This window comes from Hemiscyllium ocellatum, chromosome 1, assembly GCF_020745735.1.
Source record: "Hemiscyllium ocellatum isolate sHemOce1 chromosome 1, sHemOce1.pat.X.cur, whole genome shotgun sequence".
Lineage (NCBI taxonomy): Eukaryota > Metazoa > Chordata > Chondrichthyes > Orectolobiformes > Hemiscylliidae > Hemiscyllium > Hemiscyllium ocellatum.
The window spans coordinates 156,335,207-156,355,151 of record NC_083401.1 but is presented as its reverse complement, the minus strand read 5'-3'; the positions used below and the strand labels follow the sequence as shown (position 1 = coordinate 156,355,151).

Sequence of the window (19,945 nt, the reverse complement as noted above, 5' to 3'; positions counted from 1 at the left end):
GCAATCTCCTATCTTACCGCCCAGAAGATCCTGGGATAAATCTCATTTGGAACTCGGTATTTGTCCACTTTCAAGCTTGCTAAAACTGCAAATAAGGCAAAAGTAAGGATTGCAGATGCTGGAGATTAGAGTCGATGAATGTGGTGCTAGAAAAGCACAGCAGGTCAGGCAGCATCCGAGAAGCAGGAGAATCGACATTTCAGGCATAAGCCCTTCATCAGGAAGCCTCCCAAAGCCAATTTAGTCAATTATATGTAAACCTGGAGGAACTTCAACTAAGCATTAGTGAGCAGGTTATTCTTGCATATGCCACTTGATAGTTGTCAATGATTCCATTAATAACTTTGCAGATAATCAAGGGTACATTGATATTTGTAGACAGGACATCTGGTTGATGTTATTCTTTTAGGTTTACTGGACTAGCTTAGTTAGAGGCACAGCTTGGTCTTTAGCATATGCGTTCATTATCATTGTTGGAATTTTGTCAGGTCTCATTGCCTTTGTAGTATCCAGTGCCTGTTATCATCACTATGGGGTGAATCAAACTGGTTGAGCACTGGCATCTGTAGTGCTAGGGACTTCAGGAAGAATCCAAGATGGATCATACATTTGGCACTTTGGCTGAAAGTCGTTGCAAATACTTCAGCCTTGGGTTCTGCTGGTATTCCCATTATGAGGATAGGGAAATCTATTGAAGCTGCTCCTCCTGTTGGTTAGTTAACTGCCCATCACTATCTGTGACTAGAAGTGTCAGGACTGCGGTATTTATATCTGATCTGTTGGTTGTAGGATTGATTAGTTCTATCCATTCAGTGCTGCTTCTGTTTTTTGGCACACAAGTGTTGTAGCTTCAACAAATTGATATCTCATTTTTAGGTACGCCTCCTCCTGTCATGTCCTCCTGCGATCTTGACTGAACATGTTTGGACCAAAGACGTAATGAGGTAAATAACAGAGCAATAGTGATAGGACCGAAACTGAGTAGCAGTGAGAAGGTTACTTTTGTGTGAGATGGCACTGCTTGATAGCACTGTTAATTGCACCATTGTGCATAATTGAGAGGAGATTGACAAGGGAGTAATTGGCCTAATTATATTTGTCCTGTTTCTTTTGCGGACAGGCATACATTTTCAACATAGACAACTTGCGTGGCAATGAGCTCAGTTGGATAGAAGAGCACACATTTTCAAATTACAGCCAGAGCTGCGTCAGGGCCCGTAGCCTTTGCAGTATCCAGTGCCTTCAGTGAATTGAATTGATAGAAGATTTGCACGTGAGATTTCTGATCATTTACTTGGGACTTCCACATACAGAAGTTTATCAATTAATGTATGACACTGAAGAGCGAATCTTACAAGCCTCACAATGTTGAGCTTATGATCACAGATTTTTGTCTGCAGTTCACAATTCCTGGTATGTCATTACTCAACAGCAACACAGATGATTCTTTTATTTTAAAATTACTTGTCAATAATGCAGTACTTAAATCTCCTCTCAAAATTAATTTCAACATCCAAAATGTTAATTGCACATCACGATGATAAGATGTAGAAGAATAACAAAACTGCTATTCAAGTAAGAGAGCCATTTAGTACAGTGGGGAAAAAATTACACAGCCCATCAAAAAACTTAGGCCGTTAATTTACACAGTTTAAAATTAGACATGTTGCAAAAGTTTATATTAGCGTACAGATACTCATAATGACTTAACATTGATTAGATATTTGGATTAGATTACTTAGTGTGGAAACAGGCCCTTCAGTCCAACAAGTGCACACTGACCCTCCAAAGAGTAACCCCTCAGACCCATTCCTCTACATATACCGCTTCACCTAACACTATGGGCAATTCACCTAACCTGCACATCTTTGGACTGTGGGAGGAAACCGGAGCACCTAGAGAAAACCCATGTGGACTTGGGAAGAATGTGCAAACTCCATACAGAGAGTCACCCGAGGCTGGAATCGAACCTTGGCCCCTGGTGCAGAGAGGAAGCAGTGCGAACCACTGAGCCACCGTGTTTGTCAAAATTTAATTTGGACTTCAGAGCATTAAAATGTGTAATATTCTCCTTTTTGGTGTTATTTTATAAATGACATGTCCTGTTCGGAGCTGAAAACAGTTTTCTCTTTTGGTTAAAAATGATGATTGTGGGTGTCCTCGGGTGAGGGACACCCTGACACACCTGGTGGGGGTCCTCGGGTGAGGGACACCCTGACTCACCTGGTGGGTGTCCTTGGGTGAGGGACACCGTGACTCACTTGGTGGGTGTATGAGGGTGAGGGACACCCTGACTCGCCTGGTGGGTATATTAGGATGAGGGACACCGTGACTCACCTGGTGAGTGTATCAGGGTGAGGGACACTCTGACTCACCTGGTGGGGGTCCTCGGGTGAGGGACACCGTGACTCACCTGGTGGGGGTCCTCGGGTGAGGGACACCGTGACTCACCTGGTGGGGGTCCTCGGGTGAGGGACTACCCTGACACACCTGGTGGGGGTCCTCGGGTGAGGGACACCCTGACTCACCTGGTGGGGCTCCGCGGGTGAGGGACACCCTGACTCACCTGGTGGGGCTCCTCGAGTGAGGGACACCCTGACTCACCTGGTGGGTGTATCAGGGTGAGGGACTCCCTGACCCGCCTGGTGGGTGTATGAGGGTGAGGGACACCTTGACTCGCCCTGTGGGTGTATGAGGGTGAGGGACACCCTGACTCGCCTGGTGGGTGTATGAGGGTGAGGGACACACTGACTCATCTGGTCAGTGTATCAGGGTGAGGGACACCCTGACCCGCCCTTTGGGTGTATGAGGGTGAGGGACACCCTGACCAGCCCGGTGGGTGTATGAGGGTGAGGGACACCCTGACTCGCCTGGTGGGTGTATCAGGGTGACGGACACCCTGACCCACCTGGTGGGTGTATGAGGGTGAGGGACACCCTGACCCGCCCGGTGGGTGCATCAGAGTAAGGGACACCCTGACCCGCCTGGTGGGTGTATGAGGTATACCCTGATCCGCCAGGTGGTGTATGAGGGTGAGGGACACCCTGACTCGCCCTGTGGGTGTATGAGGGTGAGGGACACCCTGACTCGCCTGGTGGGTGTATGAGGGTGAGGGACACCCTGACCCGCCCGGTGGGTGCATCAGAGTAAGGGACACCCTGACCCGCCTGGTGGGTGTATGAGGTATACCCTGATCCGCCAGGTGGTGTATGAGGGTGAGGGACACCCTGACTCGCCCTGTGGGTGTATGAGGGTGAGGGACACCCTGACTCGCCTGGTGGGTGTATCAGAGTAAGGGACACCCTGATCCGCCAGGTGGTGTATGAGGGTGAGGGACACCCTGACGCGCCCGGTGGGTGCATCAGAGTAAGGGACACCCTGATCCGCCAGGTGGTGTATGAGGGTGAGGGACACCCTGACTCGCCCTGTGGGTGTATGAGGGTGAGGGACACCCTGACTCGCCTGGTGGGTGTATCAGGGTGAGGGACACCCTGACCCGCCCGGTGGGTGTATCAGGGTGAGGGACACCCTGACCCGCCCGGTGGGTGTATGAGGGTGAGGGACACCCTGACCCGCTCAGTGGGTGTGTGAGGGTGAGGGACACCCTGACTCTCCCGGTGGGTGTGTGAGGGTGAGGGACACCCTGACCCGCCCGGTGGGTGTATGAGGGTGAGGGACACCCTGACCCGCCCGGTGGGTGTGTGAGGGTGAGGGACACCCTGACTCTCCCGGTGGGTGTGTGAGGGACACCCTGACCCGCCTAGTGGGTGTATGAGGGTGAGGGACACACTGACTCATCTGGTCAGTGTATCAGGGGGAGGGACACCCTGACCCGCCCGGTGGGTGTATGAGGGTGAGGGACACCCTGACTCGCCTGGTCAGTGTATCAGGGTGAGGGACACCCTGACCCGCCCGGTGGGTGCATCAGAGTAAGGGACACCCTGACCCGCCTGGTGGGTGCATGAGGTATACCCTGATCCGCCAGGTGGTGTATGAGGGTGAGGGACACCCTGACCCACCCGGTGGGTGTATGAGGGTGAGGGACACCCTGACCCGCCCGGTGGGTGTATGAGGGTGAGGGACACCCTGACTCTCCCAGTGGGTGTATGAGGGTGAGGGACACCCTGACCCGCCCGGTGGGTGTATGAGGGTGAGGGACACCCTGACCCGCCCGGTGGGTGTGTGAGGGTGAGGGACACCCTGACCCGCCCGGTGGGTGTATGAGGGTGAGGTACACCCTGATTCACCTGGTGGGTGTGTGAGGGTGAGGGACACCCTGACCCTCCTGGTGGGTATATGAGGGACACCCTGACCCGCCCGGTGGGTGTGTGAGGGTGAGGGACACCCTGACCCGCCCGGTGGGTGTATGAGGGTGAGGGACACCCTGACCCGCCCGGTGGGTGTATGAGGGTGAGGGACACCCTGACCCGCCCGGTGGGTGTGAGAGGGTGAGGGACACCCTGACTCTCCCGGTGGGTGTGTGAGGGACACCCTGACCCGCCTAGTGGGTGTATGAGGGTGAGGGACACACTGACTCATCTGGTCAGTGTATCAGGGGGAGGGACACCCTGACCCGCCCGGTGGGTGTATGAGGGTGAGGGACACCTTGACCCGCCCGGTGGGTGTGTGAGGGTGAGGGACACCCTGACCCGCCCGGTGGGTGTGTGAGGGTGAGGGACACCCTGACTCTCCCAGTGGGTGTGTGAGGGACACCCTGACCCGCCCATGGGTGTATGAGGGACACCCTGACCCGCCTGGTGGGTGTATGAGGGTGAGTGACACCCTGACCCTCCTGGTGGGTGTATGAGGGTGAGTGACACCCTGACCTGCCCAGTGGGTGTATGAGGGTGAGGGACACCCTGACCCTCCTGGTGGGTGTGTGAGGGACACCCTGACCCTGCTGGTGGGTGTGTGAGGGTGAGGGACACCCTGACCCTCCTGGTGGGTGTATGAGGGACACCCTGACCCTCCTGGTGGGTGTGTGTGAGGGTGAGGGACACCCTGACCCACCTGATGGGTGTGTGAGGGTGAAGGGACACCCTCAGCGACGTTCCCGCCGCCTCTCCAACGGCCACCGGTGACGTCATCGCCCCGCGCCCGGGCTGTGTCGTCATCAGCCGGGCCGGCGCGTGTTGGCAGAGCGCGCGTGCTGCTGCTGGGTGGTTATGGTGGTGGTGGTGTCCACACACTGTCCCTGGTAATATTCACCAAAAACTCAATCAATCCTTGTCTTCTCACCGAGACGGACCACTGATCGGTCAGCTGCTCAAGTTTCGGGTAGTTTTCGTTTCAGTTTATTTCCTGAGCCCCCGACGGTGAGACTCCCGTGTTGATGTTAAAGTTGTAGGTGGGTTACTGCCCTTTATTGCTCAGGTGAAGCAAGTTAATGTAGTAACATCTAGAGTACTTAAACATAGTAGAATATTTAAACCATCTAAATATTGTTTAGGTATTTTTTTAAACAATTTATGATCCTAAAAGTTACTTATTGAATGGTCTGTTGCATGGAGCAAGGTATTTAATTCGTAATTGTTCCTTTGGGATGACTATCTTCCAATCATTAATACAAATTATTATTACCTATTATTTACTTATCTCTGCTACTTTATAATCTGCCTGTAATGCTGTCAAGGCAACTTTTTATTGTGCCTCGGTACACGTGACAATAAATTCAATTCAATTCAGGTTCTGCTGTGTTCGACTCCTCCAGTGAGGCACTTTTTGGTTTAACCGATTAAAACAGTAGTGCCAACATAATGTATTTTCTGTAGTGTAGTAAATTCCATTTGCTGAGGTCACTGTTTTGTTTTTGGGTAGGGGTGGGAGAGAATAGGGTGTATGACAGTTTTTGATTTATTTATTCATCCAAGTTAGTTGTAGTGCAGTTGGAAACCTGCCTGTGAACCGCAAGATTCCAGATTTAGTCCCAATCCAGGTGTGTGCACAAAAATTCGGGCTGATGTGCCAGTGTGGAATTGAGAGAGGGCTATACCATTTTGAGATGTTGTCTTTTGGTGGAACGTTTGACTGACATCTGGATGGATGTAAAAGATCTCCCGGCACTTTTTTTTTTGAATAAGCGAAAGTGAGTTTGTACACTACAGCACAGTTACATCATCATAAAAACTTATCTGGTCATTATCCTATTGCTATTTGCTTTATGTATTAACTACTCTATTTTCTAAATTACAGCAGTGACTCTGCCTTAAAAAGTTGTATAATGTTTTGCGATCTGGAGGTTGTGAAAAGGGCAATGGAAATCTGCAACGTTTTCGTCACAGGGTCTGATGCAAGTCCAGCATTTGTTGTCCATCCTTGCAGCTGTTGAGTAGTGAGGGTGAGCTGCTGCCTTAGCCCACTGCAGTCTGTGGTGTACGTGTGCCCTGAGGCTGGCAGGACAGATGTTCCAGAATTTTAACTGAGTGACTGAAGGAATAGTGCTTTATTTCTAATTCAGGATATTGTGCAACTTGGGAGGTGAACCTACAGATGGTCATGTTTGTATCTGCTGTCATTATTCTTGTGGATGATACGTTTGAAAGATGCTATGGATGGAATCTTGGTGGGCTGCTATGGCATCTTCTGCAAATGTTGTACAGTGCTATCATTGCATGTTACTAGTGGATAGAGTGCGAATAAAGCAGTGTGTTTTGTTCCCGATGGTGATGAACTTTTGAGTGTTCTTGGAGCTCAACCAGACTACTTGAAATTGGAGTTGCAGGTAGACAGGATGGTGAAGAGGGCATTTAATATGCTTGCCTTTATTGGTCAGTGCATTGAGTATAGAATTTGGGAGGTCATTTTGCAGCTGTACAGGACATTGGTTAGGCCGGTATTGGAATACTGTGTGCACTTCTGGTCTCCCTGCTAGGGGAAGGATGTTGTGAAACTTGAAAGGGTTCAGAAAAGATTTATAAAGATTTTGTTGGGTTTGCAGAGTTTGAGGGGCATAGACAAGGTAAATTGCAAAGGAGTATTCCCCTGGTATAATGTAGTCCAAAACTAGATTTAAGGTGAGAAGGGAAAGATTTAAAAGGACCTATGGGGCAACATTTTCAGAGGGTGGTGCATGTATGGAATGAGCTGCCAGAGGAAGTGGTGGATGCTGGTACAATTACAACATTTAAAAGGTATTTGGATTGGGAAATGAATAGAAAGGGTTTAGAGGGATATGGCCAATTGCTGGCAAATGAGACAAGGTTAATTTAGGATATCTGGTCTGTATGGGCAAGTTGGACCAAAGGGTTTCTTTCAAACTGTACAGCTCTCTGACTCTGGTATGTTGCAAGTATTCCATTGCGCACCCGACCTGTAACTTGTAGGTTGTGGACAGGCTCGGGAGTCTGGCGATCACTTAGTTGCTGTAGGATCCTAGCCTCTCATCTGCCTTTGTATAGCCACAATATTTATTAGTGGTCCTGGTCAATTTCTAGTCAATGATAACTGTTATGTTGTCATATTTAGTGATGGGACTGAATGCCAGGAGGAGATGATTTGGTCCTATCTTGTTGGAATCAACTAGGCAAAAGTGAGGACTGCAGATGCTGGAGATCAATGTCAAGATTAGAGTGGCGTTTTAGAGTACCCCTCTCATCCCAAAGCTGTGCCCTCTAGTTCAGGACTCTCCCCAACCGAGGGAAAAAAACCTTGTTTATTTATCGTTTCCATGCCCCTCCCGAGAAAACAGCCCCAGCCTATAAATCCTCTCACTATAGCTTAAACCCTCCAACTCTGGCAATATCCTTGTAACCTTTTCAAATTTCACAACATTCCACTCTTTGTTCAAAAAAAACTTGCCCCTCACATTTTTTTGAACTTTCCCCCTCTAAAGTTAAATGCATGTTCCCTAACATTAGTCTTTTAAACACTAGGGAAAAGATTTTGACCGTCAACACTTTCCTCTCATCTCAATTTTATAGACTTCTATCAAGTCTCCCCTAAGCCACCACTGCTCCAGAGAAAGCAACCCGAGTTTTTCTAACCTCATCTTTATAGCTCAGACCCTCTAATCCTGGTAAACCTCTTCTGAACCCTCTCTAGAGCCTCCACATCTTTCCTGTAATATGGCGACCAGTATTGTACGCATTACTCTAAGTGTGGCCCAACTAAAGTCTTATAAAGCTGCAATATGACATCCTGACTCTTGTACTCAATTCCCCAATCAATAAAGGTAAAGCCCTCTTTGCCTTACCTACTTGGGTAGCCACTTTCAGGGAGCTATGGACTTGAACCCCAATATTCCTGTCTATGTCAATTATGTTCAGGACTCTGCCATTAACTGTATACTTTTTCTTAACATTTCATCTCCCAAAGAGCAGCATTTACCCAGATTAAACTCTATCTGCCATTTCTCCAACCATATACGCTGCTGATCTGCATCCTATTGTATTCTACACTATCCACAACTCCACTGATCTTTGTCTCATCTGCAAACTTACTAACCCACCCATCTGCATTTTCATTCAAGTTATATGTATCAAAAAAGCAGAGGTCCCAGTATAGATCCTTGCAGAACACCACGAGTCATGGACCTACAGCCATAAAAACAATGTTCCATACAACCCTCTGCTTTCTACGGGCAAACCAATTCTGAGTCCATGCTGCCAAGTCACCATGGATCTCGAAAGATTCAGTCAACTTCAAAAGACATGACCTGCCTCCCACAAAGCCATGCTGATTGTCTTAATTAGGCCATGCTTTTCCTAGTGTGCATAAATCCTATCCCTAAGAATTCTCTCCAATAGCTTCCCAACAACTGATGTGAGACACACCGGTCTGTAGTTTGCTGGATTATCCATATCTCCCATCTTGAACAGAGGAACAACATTAGCTACTTGCCAGCCCTCCGGGACATCTCCTGTGGCTGGCAATGATCTGATGCTGTAGAGGACTGGGCCATATTTCAAGTGGGTTACCACGGGGTTCACTACTGAGACCGCAGCTGTTCCAAATATGTATTAACTATTTGGACGAAGGAATTGAATGCAATATTTTCAAATTTGCAGATGACACTAAGCTGAGTGGCTGTTGTGAGGAGTATGCTAAGAGGCTGCAGAGTGACTTGGATAGACTAGCCAAGTTGACAAATACAGGTTGTTCTGCAATAACGCGACAGTTGTGTTCCCCTCCATCCTTGTGTTATAGAAAATCATGCAATGGAAAACCACTATATAAAATCATGCTGCAGAAGGATCGCTAATAGAAAATTACTGTACCCATTCAGTAGAAAGTTCGCATCATCCAAACAACGTCCACAATTTGTCAATCGCATTATAGTCACTTTGTACTGTCGAAACATGTGTTATAGCAGCATGACTTGTAATTGGCAAATACTTAGATAAATGTGAGGTTATCCACTTTGGTCACAAAACCAGGAAGGCAGATTATTATCTGAATGTTTACAGTTTAAGAAAAGATGAGGTGCAATGGGACCTAGGTGTTATTGCAAAACGTTTGTTGAAGGTTGGCATGCAGGTGCAGCAGGTGGTGAAGAAAGCTAATGGCATGCTCTGCTTCATAAAGTGAGGATTTGAGAACAGGAGTAAGGATGTCTTGCTGCAGTCATACAGGGAGAAAATGAGGACTGCAGATGCTGGAGATCAGAGCTGAAAATGTGTTGCTGGAAAAGCGCAGCAAGTCAGGCAGCATCCAAGGAACAGGAGATTTGACGTTTCGGGCATAAGCCCTTCTTCAGGAAGGGCTTCCTGAAGAAGGGCTTATGCCCGAAACGTCAAATCTCCTGTTCCTTGGATGCTGCCTGACTTGCGCTTTTCCAGCAACACATTTTCAGCAGTTATACAGGGCCTTGGTGAGGCTGCACCTCGAGTATTGTATGCAGTTTTGGTCTCCTCGTTTGAGGAAAGACTGAGATGTGGATGAATTTCTTCATGCAGGGAGTTGTGAACCTAAGGAATTCTCTCCCACAGGAAGCTGTTGGGATCAGTTCGTTAGATATATCCAAGAGGGAGCTAGACTTGGCCCTTGTAGCTAAGGGGACCAAGGGGTGTGGAGAGAAAGTGGGAGCAGGATACTGAAATAGTATGATTAGTCATGATCGTATTGAGTGGTGATGCAGGCTCAAAGGGCTGAGTGGCCTACTCCTGCACCTGTTTTCAATGATTCTATGTTCTGTGATTCATGGTGTGGTTCACAAGCGCTCATGTAGCGCAATGGTAGTGTCCCTTACCACTGGACCAGAAAGCCCAGTTCAAGTCACACCTGCTTCAGAGTATGTAATAACGTCTCCTGAACAGGTTGAGAAAATATCTACTACATTGGATAGTGTGCTGTTTTATAAAGACCTTGTTACGATGTATAATAGAATTATTTGTGGCTTAGTTAAATCTTTGTGATGTTGTGGCAATACATTTCGGATTAGACTGTCTCTGATCACCTCGGTAAAAGTGAGGACTGCAGATCCTGGAAACCAGAGTTTAGATCAGAGTGGTGCTGGAAAAGCACAGCAGGTCAGGCAGCATCTGTGAAGCAGGAAAATCGACGTTTCGGGCAAAAACCCTTCATCAAGAATAGAGGCAGGAAGCCTCCAGGTGGAGAGAGAAATGGGATTCTGGGGGGGTGAGGGGAAGGTAGCAAAGAGTACAGTAGGTGAATGGGGGTGGGGATGGAGGTGGTAGGTCAGAGGGGAGGGTGGAGGGGATAGGTGGGAAGGAAGATTGGCAGGTAGGACAAGTCATGAGGACAGTGCTGAGCTGGCAGGTTGGAACTGAGGTAAGGTGGGGGGAGGGGAAATGAGGAAAGTGGTGAAGTCCGCACTGATGCCCAGGGGTTGGAGTGTTCCGAGGTGGAAGGTGAGGCATTCTTCTTCCAGGTGTCGGGTGTGAGGGAGCGGCGGTGGAGGAGGCCCAGGACCTGCATGTCCTTTTGGTGGGGGGGGGGGGAAGGAATGTATCCCTGGTGGTGGGGTCTGCTTGGAGGTGGCGGAAATGTCGGCGGATGATGCGGTTAATGCAAAAGATGGTCGGGTGGAAAGTGAGGTTTGGGGGTGGGTGGCGGGGTCTGTCCTTGTTGCGGTTGGAGAGGTGGGGTTTGAGGGCGGAGGTGTGGGATGTGGATGAGATGCATTTGGAGGGCATCTTCAACCACATGAGAAGGGGAATTCCAGTCTCTAAAGAAGAAGGCCATCTGGTGTGTTCTGTGGTGGAACTGGTCCTCCTGGGAGCAGATACAGCAGAGATGGAGGAATTGGGAATACGGGATGGCATGTTTGCAGGAGGTAGGGTGGGAAGAGGTGTAATCCAGGTATTTGTGGCAGTCGGTGGGTTTGTAAAAAAATGTCAGTGTCAAGTCGGTCGTCATTAATGGAGATGGAGAGGTCCAGGAAGGGGAGGGAGGTGTCAGAGATGGTCCAGGTAAATTTAAGGTCAGGGTGGAATGTGTTGGTGAAGTTGATGAATTGCTCAACCTCCTCGCAGGAGCTGAGGTGGCGCCAATGCAGTCATCAATGTAGCGGAGGAAGAGGTTGGGAGTGGCCGGTGTAACTACGGAAGATGGACTGTTCCATATAGCCAATGAAGAGACAGGCACACGTATGGGCCCCAGCTATGCCTATCGCCTCTGGGCTGGAGGAAGTGGGAGGATTTGAAGGAGAATTGTTAAGGGTGAGGACCAGTTCAGCCAAACGAATGAGAGTGTTGGTGGAAGGGTACTGTTGGGGACGTCGGGAGAGGAAGAAATGGAGGACTTGGAGGCTCTGGTCATGGTGGATGGAGATGTAGAGGGATTGGATGCCCATGGTGAAGATGAGGCATTGGGGGCCGGTGAAACAGAAGTCTTGGAGGAGGTGGAGGGTGCGGGTGGTATTTCGAACGTACGTGGGGAGTTCCTGGACTAGGGATAGGACAATGTCGAGGTCGGTAGAGATGGGTTCGGTGGGGTGGTCAGGCTTGTGGATCTTGGGATGGAGATAGAATTGGGCGGGGCAGGGTTCTTGGACTATGCGGTTGGAAGCTGTGGGTGGGAGGTCTCCTGATGTGATGAGGTTCTGTTTGGTCTGGGAGATGATGGTTTGATGATTGGGGGTTGAGGTCACGGCCGAAGGAGTGGTAGGAGGAGGTGTCTTCGAGTTGGTGTCTGGCTTCAGTGGTGTAGAGGTCAGTGCGTCAAACTACCACAGCACCCTCTTTATCTGCTGGTTTGATGGTGCGGTTGGGATTGGAGCAGAGGGAGTGGAGGGCTGTGAGTTGTGAGGGTGAGAGGTAGGAGTGGAGGACGGGGGTAGACAGATTGAGGTGGTTAATGTCTTGGCGGCAGTTGGAAATGAAGACGTCCAGGGCGGGTAGTAGACCGGCACGGGGTGTCCAGTGGATAGTGTGTGTTGGAGGCGGGCGAAGGGGTCCTCCGAAGGTGGGTGGGAGTCCTGATTGTAAAAGTGAGCTCGGAGGCGGCGAAAGAAATTGTTGATGTCACAATGCATATTAAATTCACTGATGTGTGAACGGAGGGGGATAAAGGTAAGGTCTTTCCTGAGGACTGATCGGTCGTCCTCGGTGAGGGGAAGCTCTGGGGGGAAATGGTGAAAACCTGGCAGGGCTGGGAGCTAGGACCTGGTATAGGTGTGCAGCTAGGAATGGTGATGGAGCTGGTAACTGTAGTGGGTGTGGAGTTGGGGGAATGGGGGTTGTAGTCATGAGCAGGGGTGATGTTCCCCTTGGGGCATCACCTTCCTGGCATTGCTTTACATTCAGCTTAGCCCTCAAACCCTCGTCTTCTGTACCTGTTCTTGTGTGGGGAGCTTCCCAACTTTCACTCTCACATCCTCAAAAGCCCAGTTCTTTGGACCTCAACTCACCATTTCTTCAGCTAGCAATTTGCTGAACATTCTCAACCTTCAACTATCCAATTTAAAGTCATACTCTCATGCCACATCTGCTGCTTTTGGGGGAAGGTCATCAACGCAGCTCTCAAGTGTTGTCATCTCCCAATGTGTAGCAAAGTACAGTGAAAAGCTTTGTTTGCAGTCAGCACAGGCAAATCATAGTAAGCAACGACATACAGCTTGAGGGTGAAAAAAGACTTGGATAGTGTAAGGCATGCAGGCTACACTGCACAGGACATGTGCTAGATAAAATCGACATTAACAAGATCAGCATTATTTGAAGTTAGTGTCCATCCATCAGTCTGATATTGGCAGGGAAGAAGCTGTTCCTGAACAGTGTTCAAGCTTCTGTATCCTCTGTCTGTAGGAAGAGGTTGCAGGAGAGCATTACCTAGTGGGATGGGTCTTTGATGTTGGTAGCCTTTCCATGGCAATGAGATGCATAACTGGGCGGTTTGCTTCTGTGATGGTCGGAGCTGGATATCTGCTAACCTCACTTTCTCTTGGGCCTTGCAACAATCTTCTGTAGTTTCAAACAGTCCTTGGCAGAGCAGTTGCCATACCAGGCTGTTGGGCACCTGGGCGGTATGTTTTCAATGGTACATTTATTAAAGTTGGTCAGGATCATTATGAGTGTGGCAAATTTCTTGAGCCACCTGAAGAAGAAGAGGCATTGTAGTGCAATGGTTAAAAAGGCACAATGTGGGAAATCCTGGACAGATTGTCAGTTATAGTTCCTCAGACTGACTTGACGCATTCCACCCTCTCAGCCTCAGCCCCATTGATGTAAATGGGGCTTGTTCTCTCCTTTCTTTCTGAAGTCCGTGAACAGTTTTCTAGTTTTACTGACATTGAGAAGAGGTTGTTACCATTGCACCAATTCACCAAGCTCTCTGTCTCCTTTCTGTATTCTGATTCATCGTTGTTTGACATCTGTCCTACCACGGTGGTGTTGTCAGCAAACGTAAAGATGGTGTTTGTATGGAATTTGGCAGAATTGCACGTGGGTGTACAGGGAGTATAGTAGGGGGCAGAGATTGCATCCATGGGAGGGGGTTCCAGTGTTGAGCCTCCTTGTGGAGGAGGTACGGTTGCCTATCTTCGATGATTGCAGTCTGTGGGGTGAGCATCCAGATGCAGAGGGCAGAGCCGAGACCTGGATCTTGGAGTTTCGAGATCAGTCTGAGGGGATAATGGTGTTGATGAGCAGGAATGTAGGGTTAGGGAACTGGTGTCTGCTGTCGGCCTGTTATGTCGGTGGGTAAATTGCAGGGGATTGAGGCAGGCTGGGAGACTAGAATTGATGTGGGCCGTGACCAGCCTCTCGAAGCACGAAGCATCCTCCATGATCATGGAGTACAGAACCACTGGGCGGTAGTCAGGAAAGAATGTTACATTTTCCCATGAGCTGCAATTAGATATAATAAAGCTTTAATCTTGCAACACATCTAAAATGCTACTTATTAAAAGCGCAAGTGTGACAATGCCAAAGACAGGTTGTTTTATATCGTCATTCTTCACTTGTCTGCAGTCTTTGATATGGTTGATTTGTGTCATACCCTCTCCCCTTCAAGTCGACTTAGTTCTTTTCTGAGCTTGCTCATAATAGCGAGAGAACTGCTGGTTAATTAGTGTCTCATTTTTCAAAATTTTCCTGCTTGTTTTCAAATCCCTTGATTTGACCCCTCTGTCTATAATAACCTCCTACCATAAATGCCACTATTTCAGCTCCAATGATTTTGCCCTCTTAAGTATCCACAATTTTAATGACACCATCATTGGTGACCTCTGGTTCAACCACTTAGGTTCCAGAATTCTTTCTCTACATCTCTTTGACTTTCTACCTCACTTTCTACCTTTTATAGATTCTTCCTTAAACCTTTCAGTGATCTGTCCTATATCTCCTTATGTGTAATGTCATAATTTCTTTTGTGATGGTTCTGTGAAGTAGCTCGGAACATCTTTCTAAAATTAAAAGCGTTGCATAAAGACTATAAATGTTTGAGATGCAGTACATAACTTTTTTTTTATATTTCTCAGGCATTTGTAGGGGATTGAACAGGCAAGTTGAGTTGAGGTAGAAAATTCGCTTTGGTTGTATTGAATAAGTGAGCAGGCTTGAGTGAGCCATATGGTCTACTTTTTTGTTTTTTCTCACTTGATGAGAACTTCTTAAATGTTATATATTCTTAATTGTTTTTCTTTTCTTTGTTTCCTTTCAGTTTTGATTTTGAAGAAATATGACAGATCAAGGAGGCGATAGAGACGTTCAACCCTCTCAACAGACAGACACCACTGAGAAGAGAGTGGTCTCTGAGGGCAGTTTATTGATGGAAAGCAATGATGATTTGGCTGACAAACGACATGAACAGCCAGCAGCAGAATTATGCACTCAAGCATATAAAAATGAATCTCTGATGGCAGCTTCTGAAGTTTGTGTGATAAAGCAGAAAGATTCTAAAGTTCAGCATGAGCTTGGTGTTCCATCTCGACAGAGCACTGCAAATGAAATTATTGGCAATGTGCTGCCTTGTGTAACTCCAGTAACACCTGTCACGCAAGGGACTTTGAATGCTGTTAAATCAAGTGAGCTCAGTCCTTCTCAGGAGTGTGAGATTACATCAGCCACTCCTGCCTTGGTCACTGGTGATCAGGAAATGGAAGTTTCAGTGTCTGCTCAGTTGGAGACGTTATCATTTGAAACAGCACAGTTGAAATACCAGGAAACAGAACATACACAAGACCAACACTCGGGCCAAGAAAATAACTTTCCACAGGTTGATGTTACATTACAAGACAGTGCAGTTGACGCAGAAACTAGTGATGATGATGAAAGCTCTTCATCGGACAGGTGAGCATCCGAGGAAAGGAATTGGTAATACTGAACTTTAGCAAATTTCTAGATAATATAATACTAGAATACCTAGTTTATTTCATCAAAGAAATTGAAATTGCACTTGATTGTCAAAAATATGTTTTCTTTGTTAGTTAGGTAGTTCACTTCTGTAGGGTACCTATTGGAAAAAATATCCTAGAGATCTGCAAAAGTTCTCTTTTCATTTTAAGGAGATGTACACTCCCTTAGTCAATTTAAAGGAAAACTTGAAATTATCTTTCATAAACTGAGTGCTCCACTATGTACAAAGCAATATTCCAAAAACAAGCATGAGACTGATAACTACGTTTTGCGTTGCTAGTTGAGCGATAAAGATGAAAGGCATATTGTTACCCTAGGTGTACAGCTGGTGGCTGATTTTGCTTGATTTGGTTTATTCGCTCCTAATTTTCCTGCTGGTTTAGAGATTAAAGTCCCAACAACAGTATCAAGATCAAGATGGTGAAATGAGGAAAGGAATTATTTTTGGTATTATTGGGCTACTTCAACTGCTTGCATTTTATGTATCTAGTAAATGTATACAAATTGCTCAAAATTATTTCACAGAACTGTAACAGATGAAAGAATAAGATATGAGAAAGGATGATGAAATAAAAGAGGTGGAGAGTGAAAAATGACATGGTGAGGTGGAATGATACAGGAAGGAAATCTGATTGTGAGGCCTGGATGATTGAAGGAAAGGTGGATGTAACAGTGGCCATTTTCGAACAACCTTTAGATTGGTGGTGTGGTGTGGTGTATCATTACCATACATGTAGAAGCTAAGTGTGTGTTTTTCAATAGGGGTAATATGTTGGTGAGGAATCAAGAAGAGAACCTAAACAACTCCTTAGTGGCTTGATGTTAACAAGTGTGTTGGTTGAAGAGAAGTTATTATGGGCTGTGATAGGAAATGTGGGCAATCTTACTGAGCTGGAGAACAGAGAGACATTGCAGAAGCATAGGGAGATGTATCATGCAAACAGCCACAGACTATGAGGATCGCAAATGCACCATTTGTCAGCTTTTTTTTAACTTTCTTGGGGGTGGGGGGGGGGGGTGGGGGTGGGGGGGGGTGGGGGTGGGGGTGGGGGGGGGGGTGGGGGGGGTGGGGGGGGGGGGGGTGGGGGTGGGGGGGGGTGGGGGTGGGGGTGGGGGTGGGGGGGGGTGGGGGTGGGGGTGGGGGGGGGGGTGGGGGTGGGGGGGGGTGGGGGTGGGGGGGGGGTGGGGGTGGGGGGGGTGGGGGTGGGGGGGGGGGGGTGGGGGTGGGGGGTGGGGGTGGGGGGGGTGGGGGGGGGGGGGGGGGGGGGGGGGGGTGGGGGTGGGGGGGGGGGGGGGTGGGGGTGGGGGTGGGGGGGGGGGGTGGGGGGGGGGGGGGTGGGGGTGGGGGGGGGTGGGGGGGGGGGGTGGGTACAGTATCTTCTCTCAAACTCTATTTTAATTTAGTCCCTTCCTGCTCACCCTCTCCACCCTCTTCACTTTGTTTGCATTGCCTATAATTGTCTTTGCTTGTAAATACTTATTTGGATACATGGGTGTTTTTATTAATGCTTGTTAGTTTACCTAAGCAAACAAAAAGTCAGTGATTTTGGTGCTGGGAAGATGGTCAGTTGTGTGTGATAGCACTTCTGGGTTTAAAACCAAAGTAAAGTGCTTACTCTGATCTGTTGCAGATGTGATGGTCCAAATGTTCTCCTGCTCTGTAACAACGATTGTATTACTTTCAGTGAGCTATGATGGGTGAAAGTCAATAATTAGAAGGTTGAGTTCTGATTTGGCAGGTGACAGTATGTTCAAAAATTTGAGACAAGAAAGGAAAATTGGAGATTGGATCAAAGAAGAAATGTTCCCAGCCCTCTGCCCTATCACTGGTTTCCACCACTTCCTATGTCTCAGTTAGTGATTTAGATATTTTCTGATCACTTCTAACCATAGGTGGTCCATTCTTCTTTTTGACCAGAATAAAGTTTTGCTGAGCATTATGAAATATCTGCTTAAATGATACTGCTGCTCATCTACTGATCATTTCCTTTTGGTGCACTTTAGTCGTCTTCATATGTGTTTAAGTTGACAAGGCTGGTTTGAAACTCTGGTTGCTCTCCCTCAAAGTGGATTCTTTTTCTACTATGTTACAATCGTAACCACCTAGAAATTCCTTAATTGTGAGATTGCTTATTAACCCTAACACACTATTAGATTAAAACTAGCCCATTCCTCGGTAGATTGTGCAATGTACTGATCTAACAAGCTACAGAACATAGATAGAAAAGTACAGCACAGAACAGGCCCTTAGGCCCATAATGTTGTGCTGTGATTTAATCCTAATGTAAAATATAGTAACTTAACCTATGCACCCCTCAACTCACTGCTGTCCATGTGCATGTGCAGCAGTCGCTTAATTGTCCCCAGTGACTTCGCTTCCACCACCTCAGCTGGCAACGCATTCTATGCATTCACAACTCTCTGCATAAAGAACCTACCTCTGTCTCCTTTATACCTTCCTCCTAATATCTTCAAACTATGACTTCTCGTACTAGTCAATCCTGCCCTGGGGAAAAGTCTCTGGCTATTGACTCTATCTATTCCTCTCATTATTTCGTACACCTCTATCAGGTCTTCTCTCTTCCTCCTTCTCTCCAGAGAGAAAAATCTGAGCTTATTCAGCCTTTCTTCAAAAGGCAAGCCCTCCAGTCCAGAGAGCATCCTGGTAAACCTTCTTTGTACTCTCTCCAAAACCTCTATATCTTTCCTCTTGTAGGACGACCAGAATTGGACACGATATTCCAAGTGTGGTCGCACCAGGGACTTATAGAGCTGCAGCATAACCTCGCGGCTCTTAAACTCGATACCCCTGTTAATGAAAGCCAAAACACCATATGCTTTCTTATCAAACCTATCCACTTGGGTGGCAACTTTGAGGGATCTATGTACTTGCACACCCAGATCCCTCTGCTCCTCTACACTGCCAAGAATCCTGTCTTTAATCCTATATTCAGCATTCGAGTTTGACCTTCCAAAATGCATCACTTTGCATTTATCTAGGTTGAACTCCATCTGCCATTTCTTAGCCTAGCTCTGCATCCTGTCTGTTTTGCTGTAGCCTGCAGTACCCCTCTATACTATCGACGACACCTCCAACCTTTGTGTAATCTGCTAATTTACTAACCCACCCCCTCAACCACCTCATCCAAGTCATTTATAAAAAGTACAAACAGCAGAGGCCCAAGTCAGAGCCCTGCAGGACCCCACTCAACACTGACCTCCAGGCAGAATGCTTTCCATCTACAACCACTCCCTGCCTTCTGTCAGTCAGCCAATTATGAATGAGCCAACAATGGGGAACCCTATCAAATGCCTTGCTGAAATCCATATACACCACATCCACTGCTCAACCGTCGACCTGTCTTGACTCCTCCTCAAAGAACTCCATAAGATTTGTGAGACATGGCCTGACCCTCACAAAGCCATGCTGACTGTCTTTAATCACACTATGCTTTGCCAAATAGTCATAAATCGTATCACTCAGAATTCTTTTCACAACTTTGCTGACCACAAACATGAGACTGACTGGTCTGTAATTGCCAGGGATTTTGCTATTACCCTTCTTGGAAAGTGGAACAACATTCACTCCTTCCAATCCTCCAGTATGACTCCCGTGGAGAGTGAGGAGGTAAATATCCTCACCAGTGGCTTAGCAACCTCCTTTCTCGCTTCCTGGAGCAGCCTAGGATAAATTTGGTCTGGCCCTGGGGACTTAGCAATCTTAATGTTTTCCAACATTTCTAGCACATCATCTTCATCAATCTTGATCTGGTCAAGACTGTGTTCCAGCTCCTCAAAGTTTTCATTTACAACAAGATCCCTTTCCTTGGTGAAAACCGAAGCAAAAAACTCATTTAGGGCTTCCCCTATCTGCTCAGAATGCATGATGCGTTGTACAAATTTGCCTTCCATGTTGCTTGCCCATGAAAGTTTTACAGTCAATATGCAGATTAATATTAAGCATGCTCATTGTAGTATCTATCTTGTACCTCTTTTTTTTTTCTCCTGACTTTTATTTTATATTTTATTGTAGAGTGAGGCAACTCTTCAGCAGCCTAATGAAGACTGTCATTTGTGGCATGTTTCCTTTGTTATCACTTAATTCCATCTAAACTGGTACTGAGTCATAATCTGTTGCATCTGTATAATTTCCCACCACTGCATTGATAGACTTTTTTTTCACAAAGCAACCA

The 19,945-nt window shown here is 47.4% G+C and overlaps 1 protein-coding gene and 1 long non-coding RNA gene across 6 annotated transcripts in view; one reads left to right on the top strand and one right to left on the bottom strand.

Moving 5' to 3' along the window:
- Positions 1–5,114: 5,114 nt before the first annotated feature.
- The window catches only part of naf1 (nuclear assembly factor 1 homolog (S. cerevisiae)), a 231,342-nt gene continuing 216,511 nt past the window's right edge, over positions 5,115–19,945 (top strand). For 2 of the 5 annotated variants that reach the window (XM_060826970.1, XM_060827001.1), the window contains exons 1-2: positions 5,115–5,347; positions 15,058–15,686. In XM_060826970.1, coding sequence (XP_060682953.1) covers positions 15,076–15,686 — 611 coding nt within the window. In that variant the 5' untranslated portion in view covers positions 5,115–5,347; positions 15,058–15,075. The remainder of the gene's footprint in view (positions 5,348–15,057; positions 15,687–19,945) is intronic. The other 3 variants (XM_060826986.1, XM_060826978.1, XM_060826993.1) reach the window with 3 other exon arrangements.
- Positions 12,903–19,945, bottom strand: part of LOC132816981 (uncharacterized) — an 81,891-nt gene continuing 74,848 nt past the window's right edge. Inside the window, exon 4 of the long non-coding RNA XR_009644831.1 lies at positions 12,903–14,243. This is a non-coding gene — a long non-coding RNA (uncharacterized LOC132816981). The remainder of the gene's footprint in view (positions 14,244–19,945) is intronic.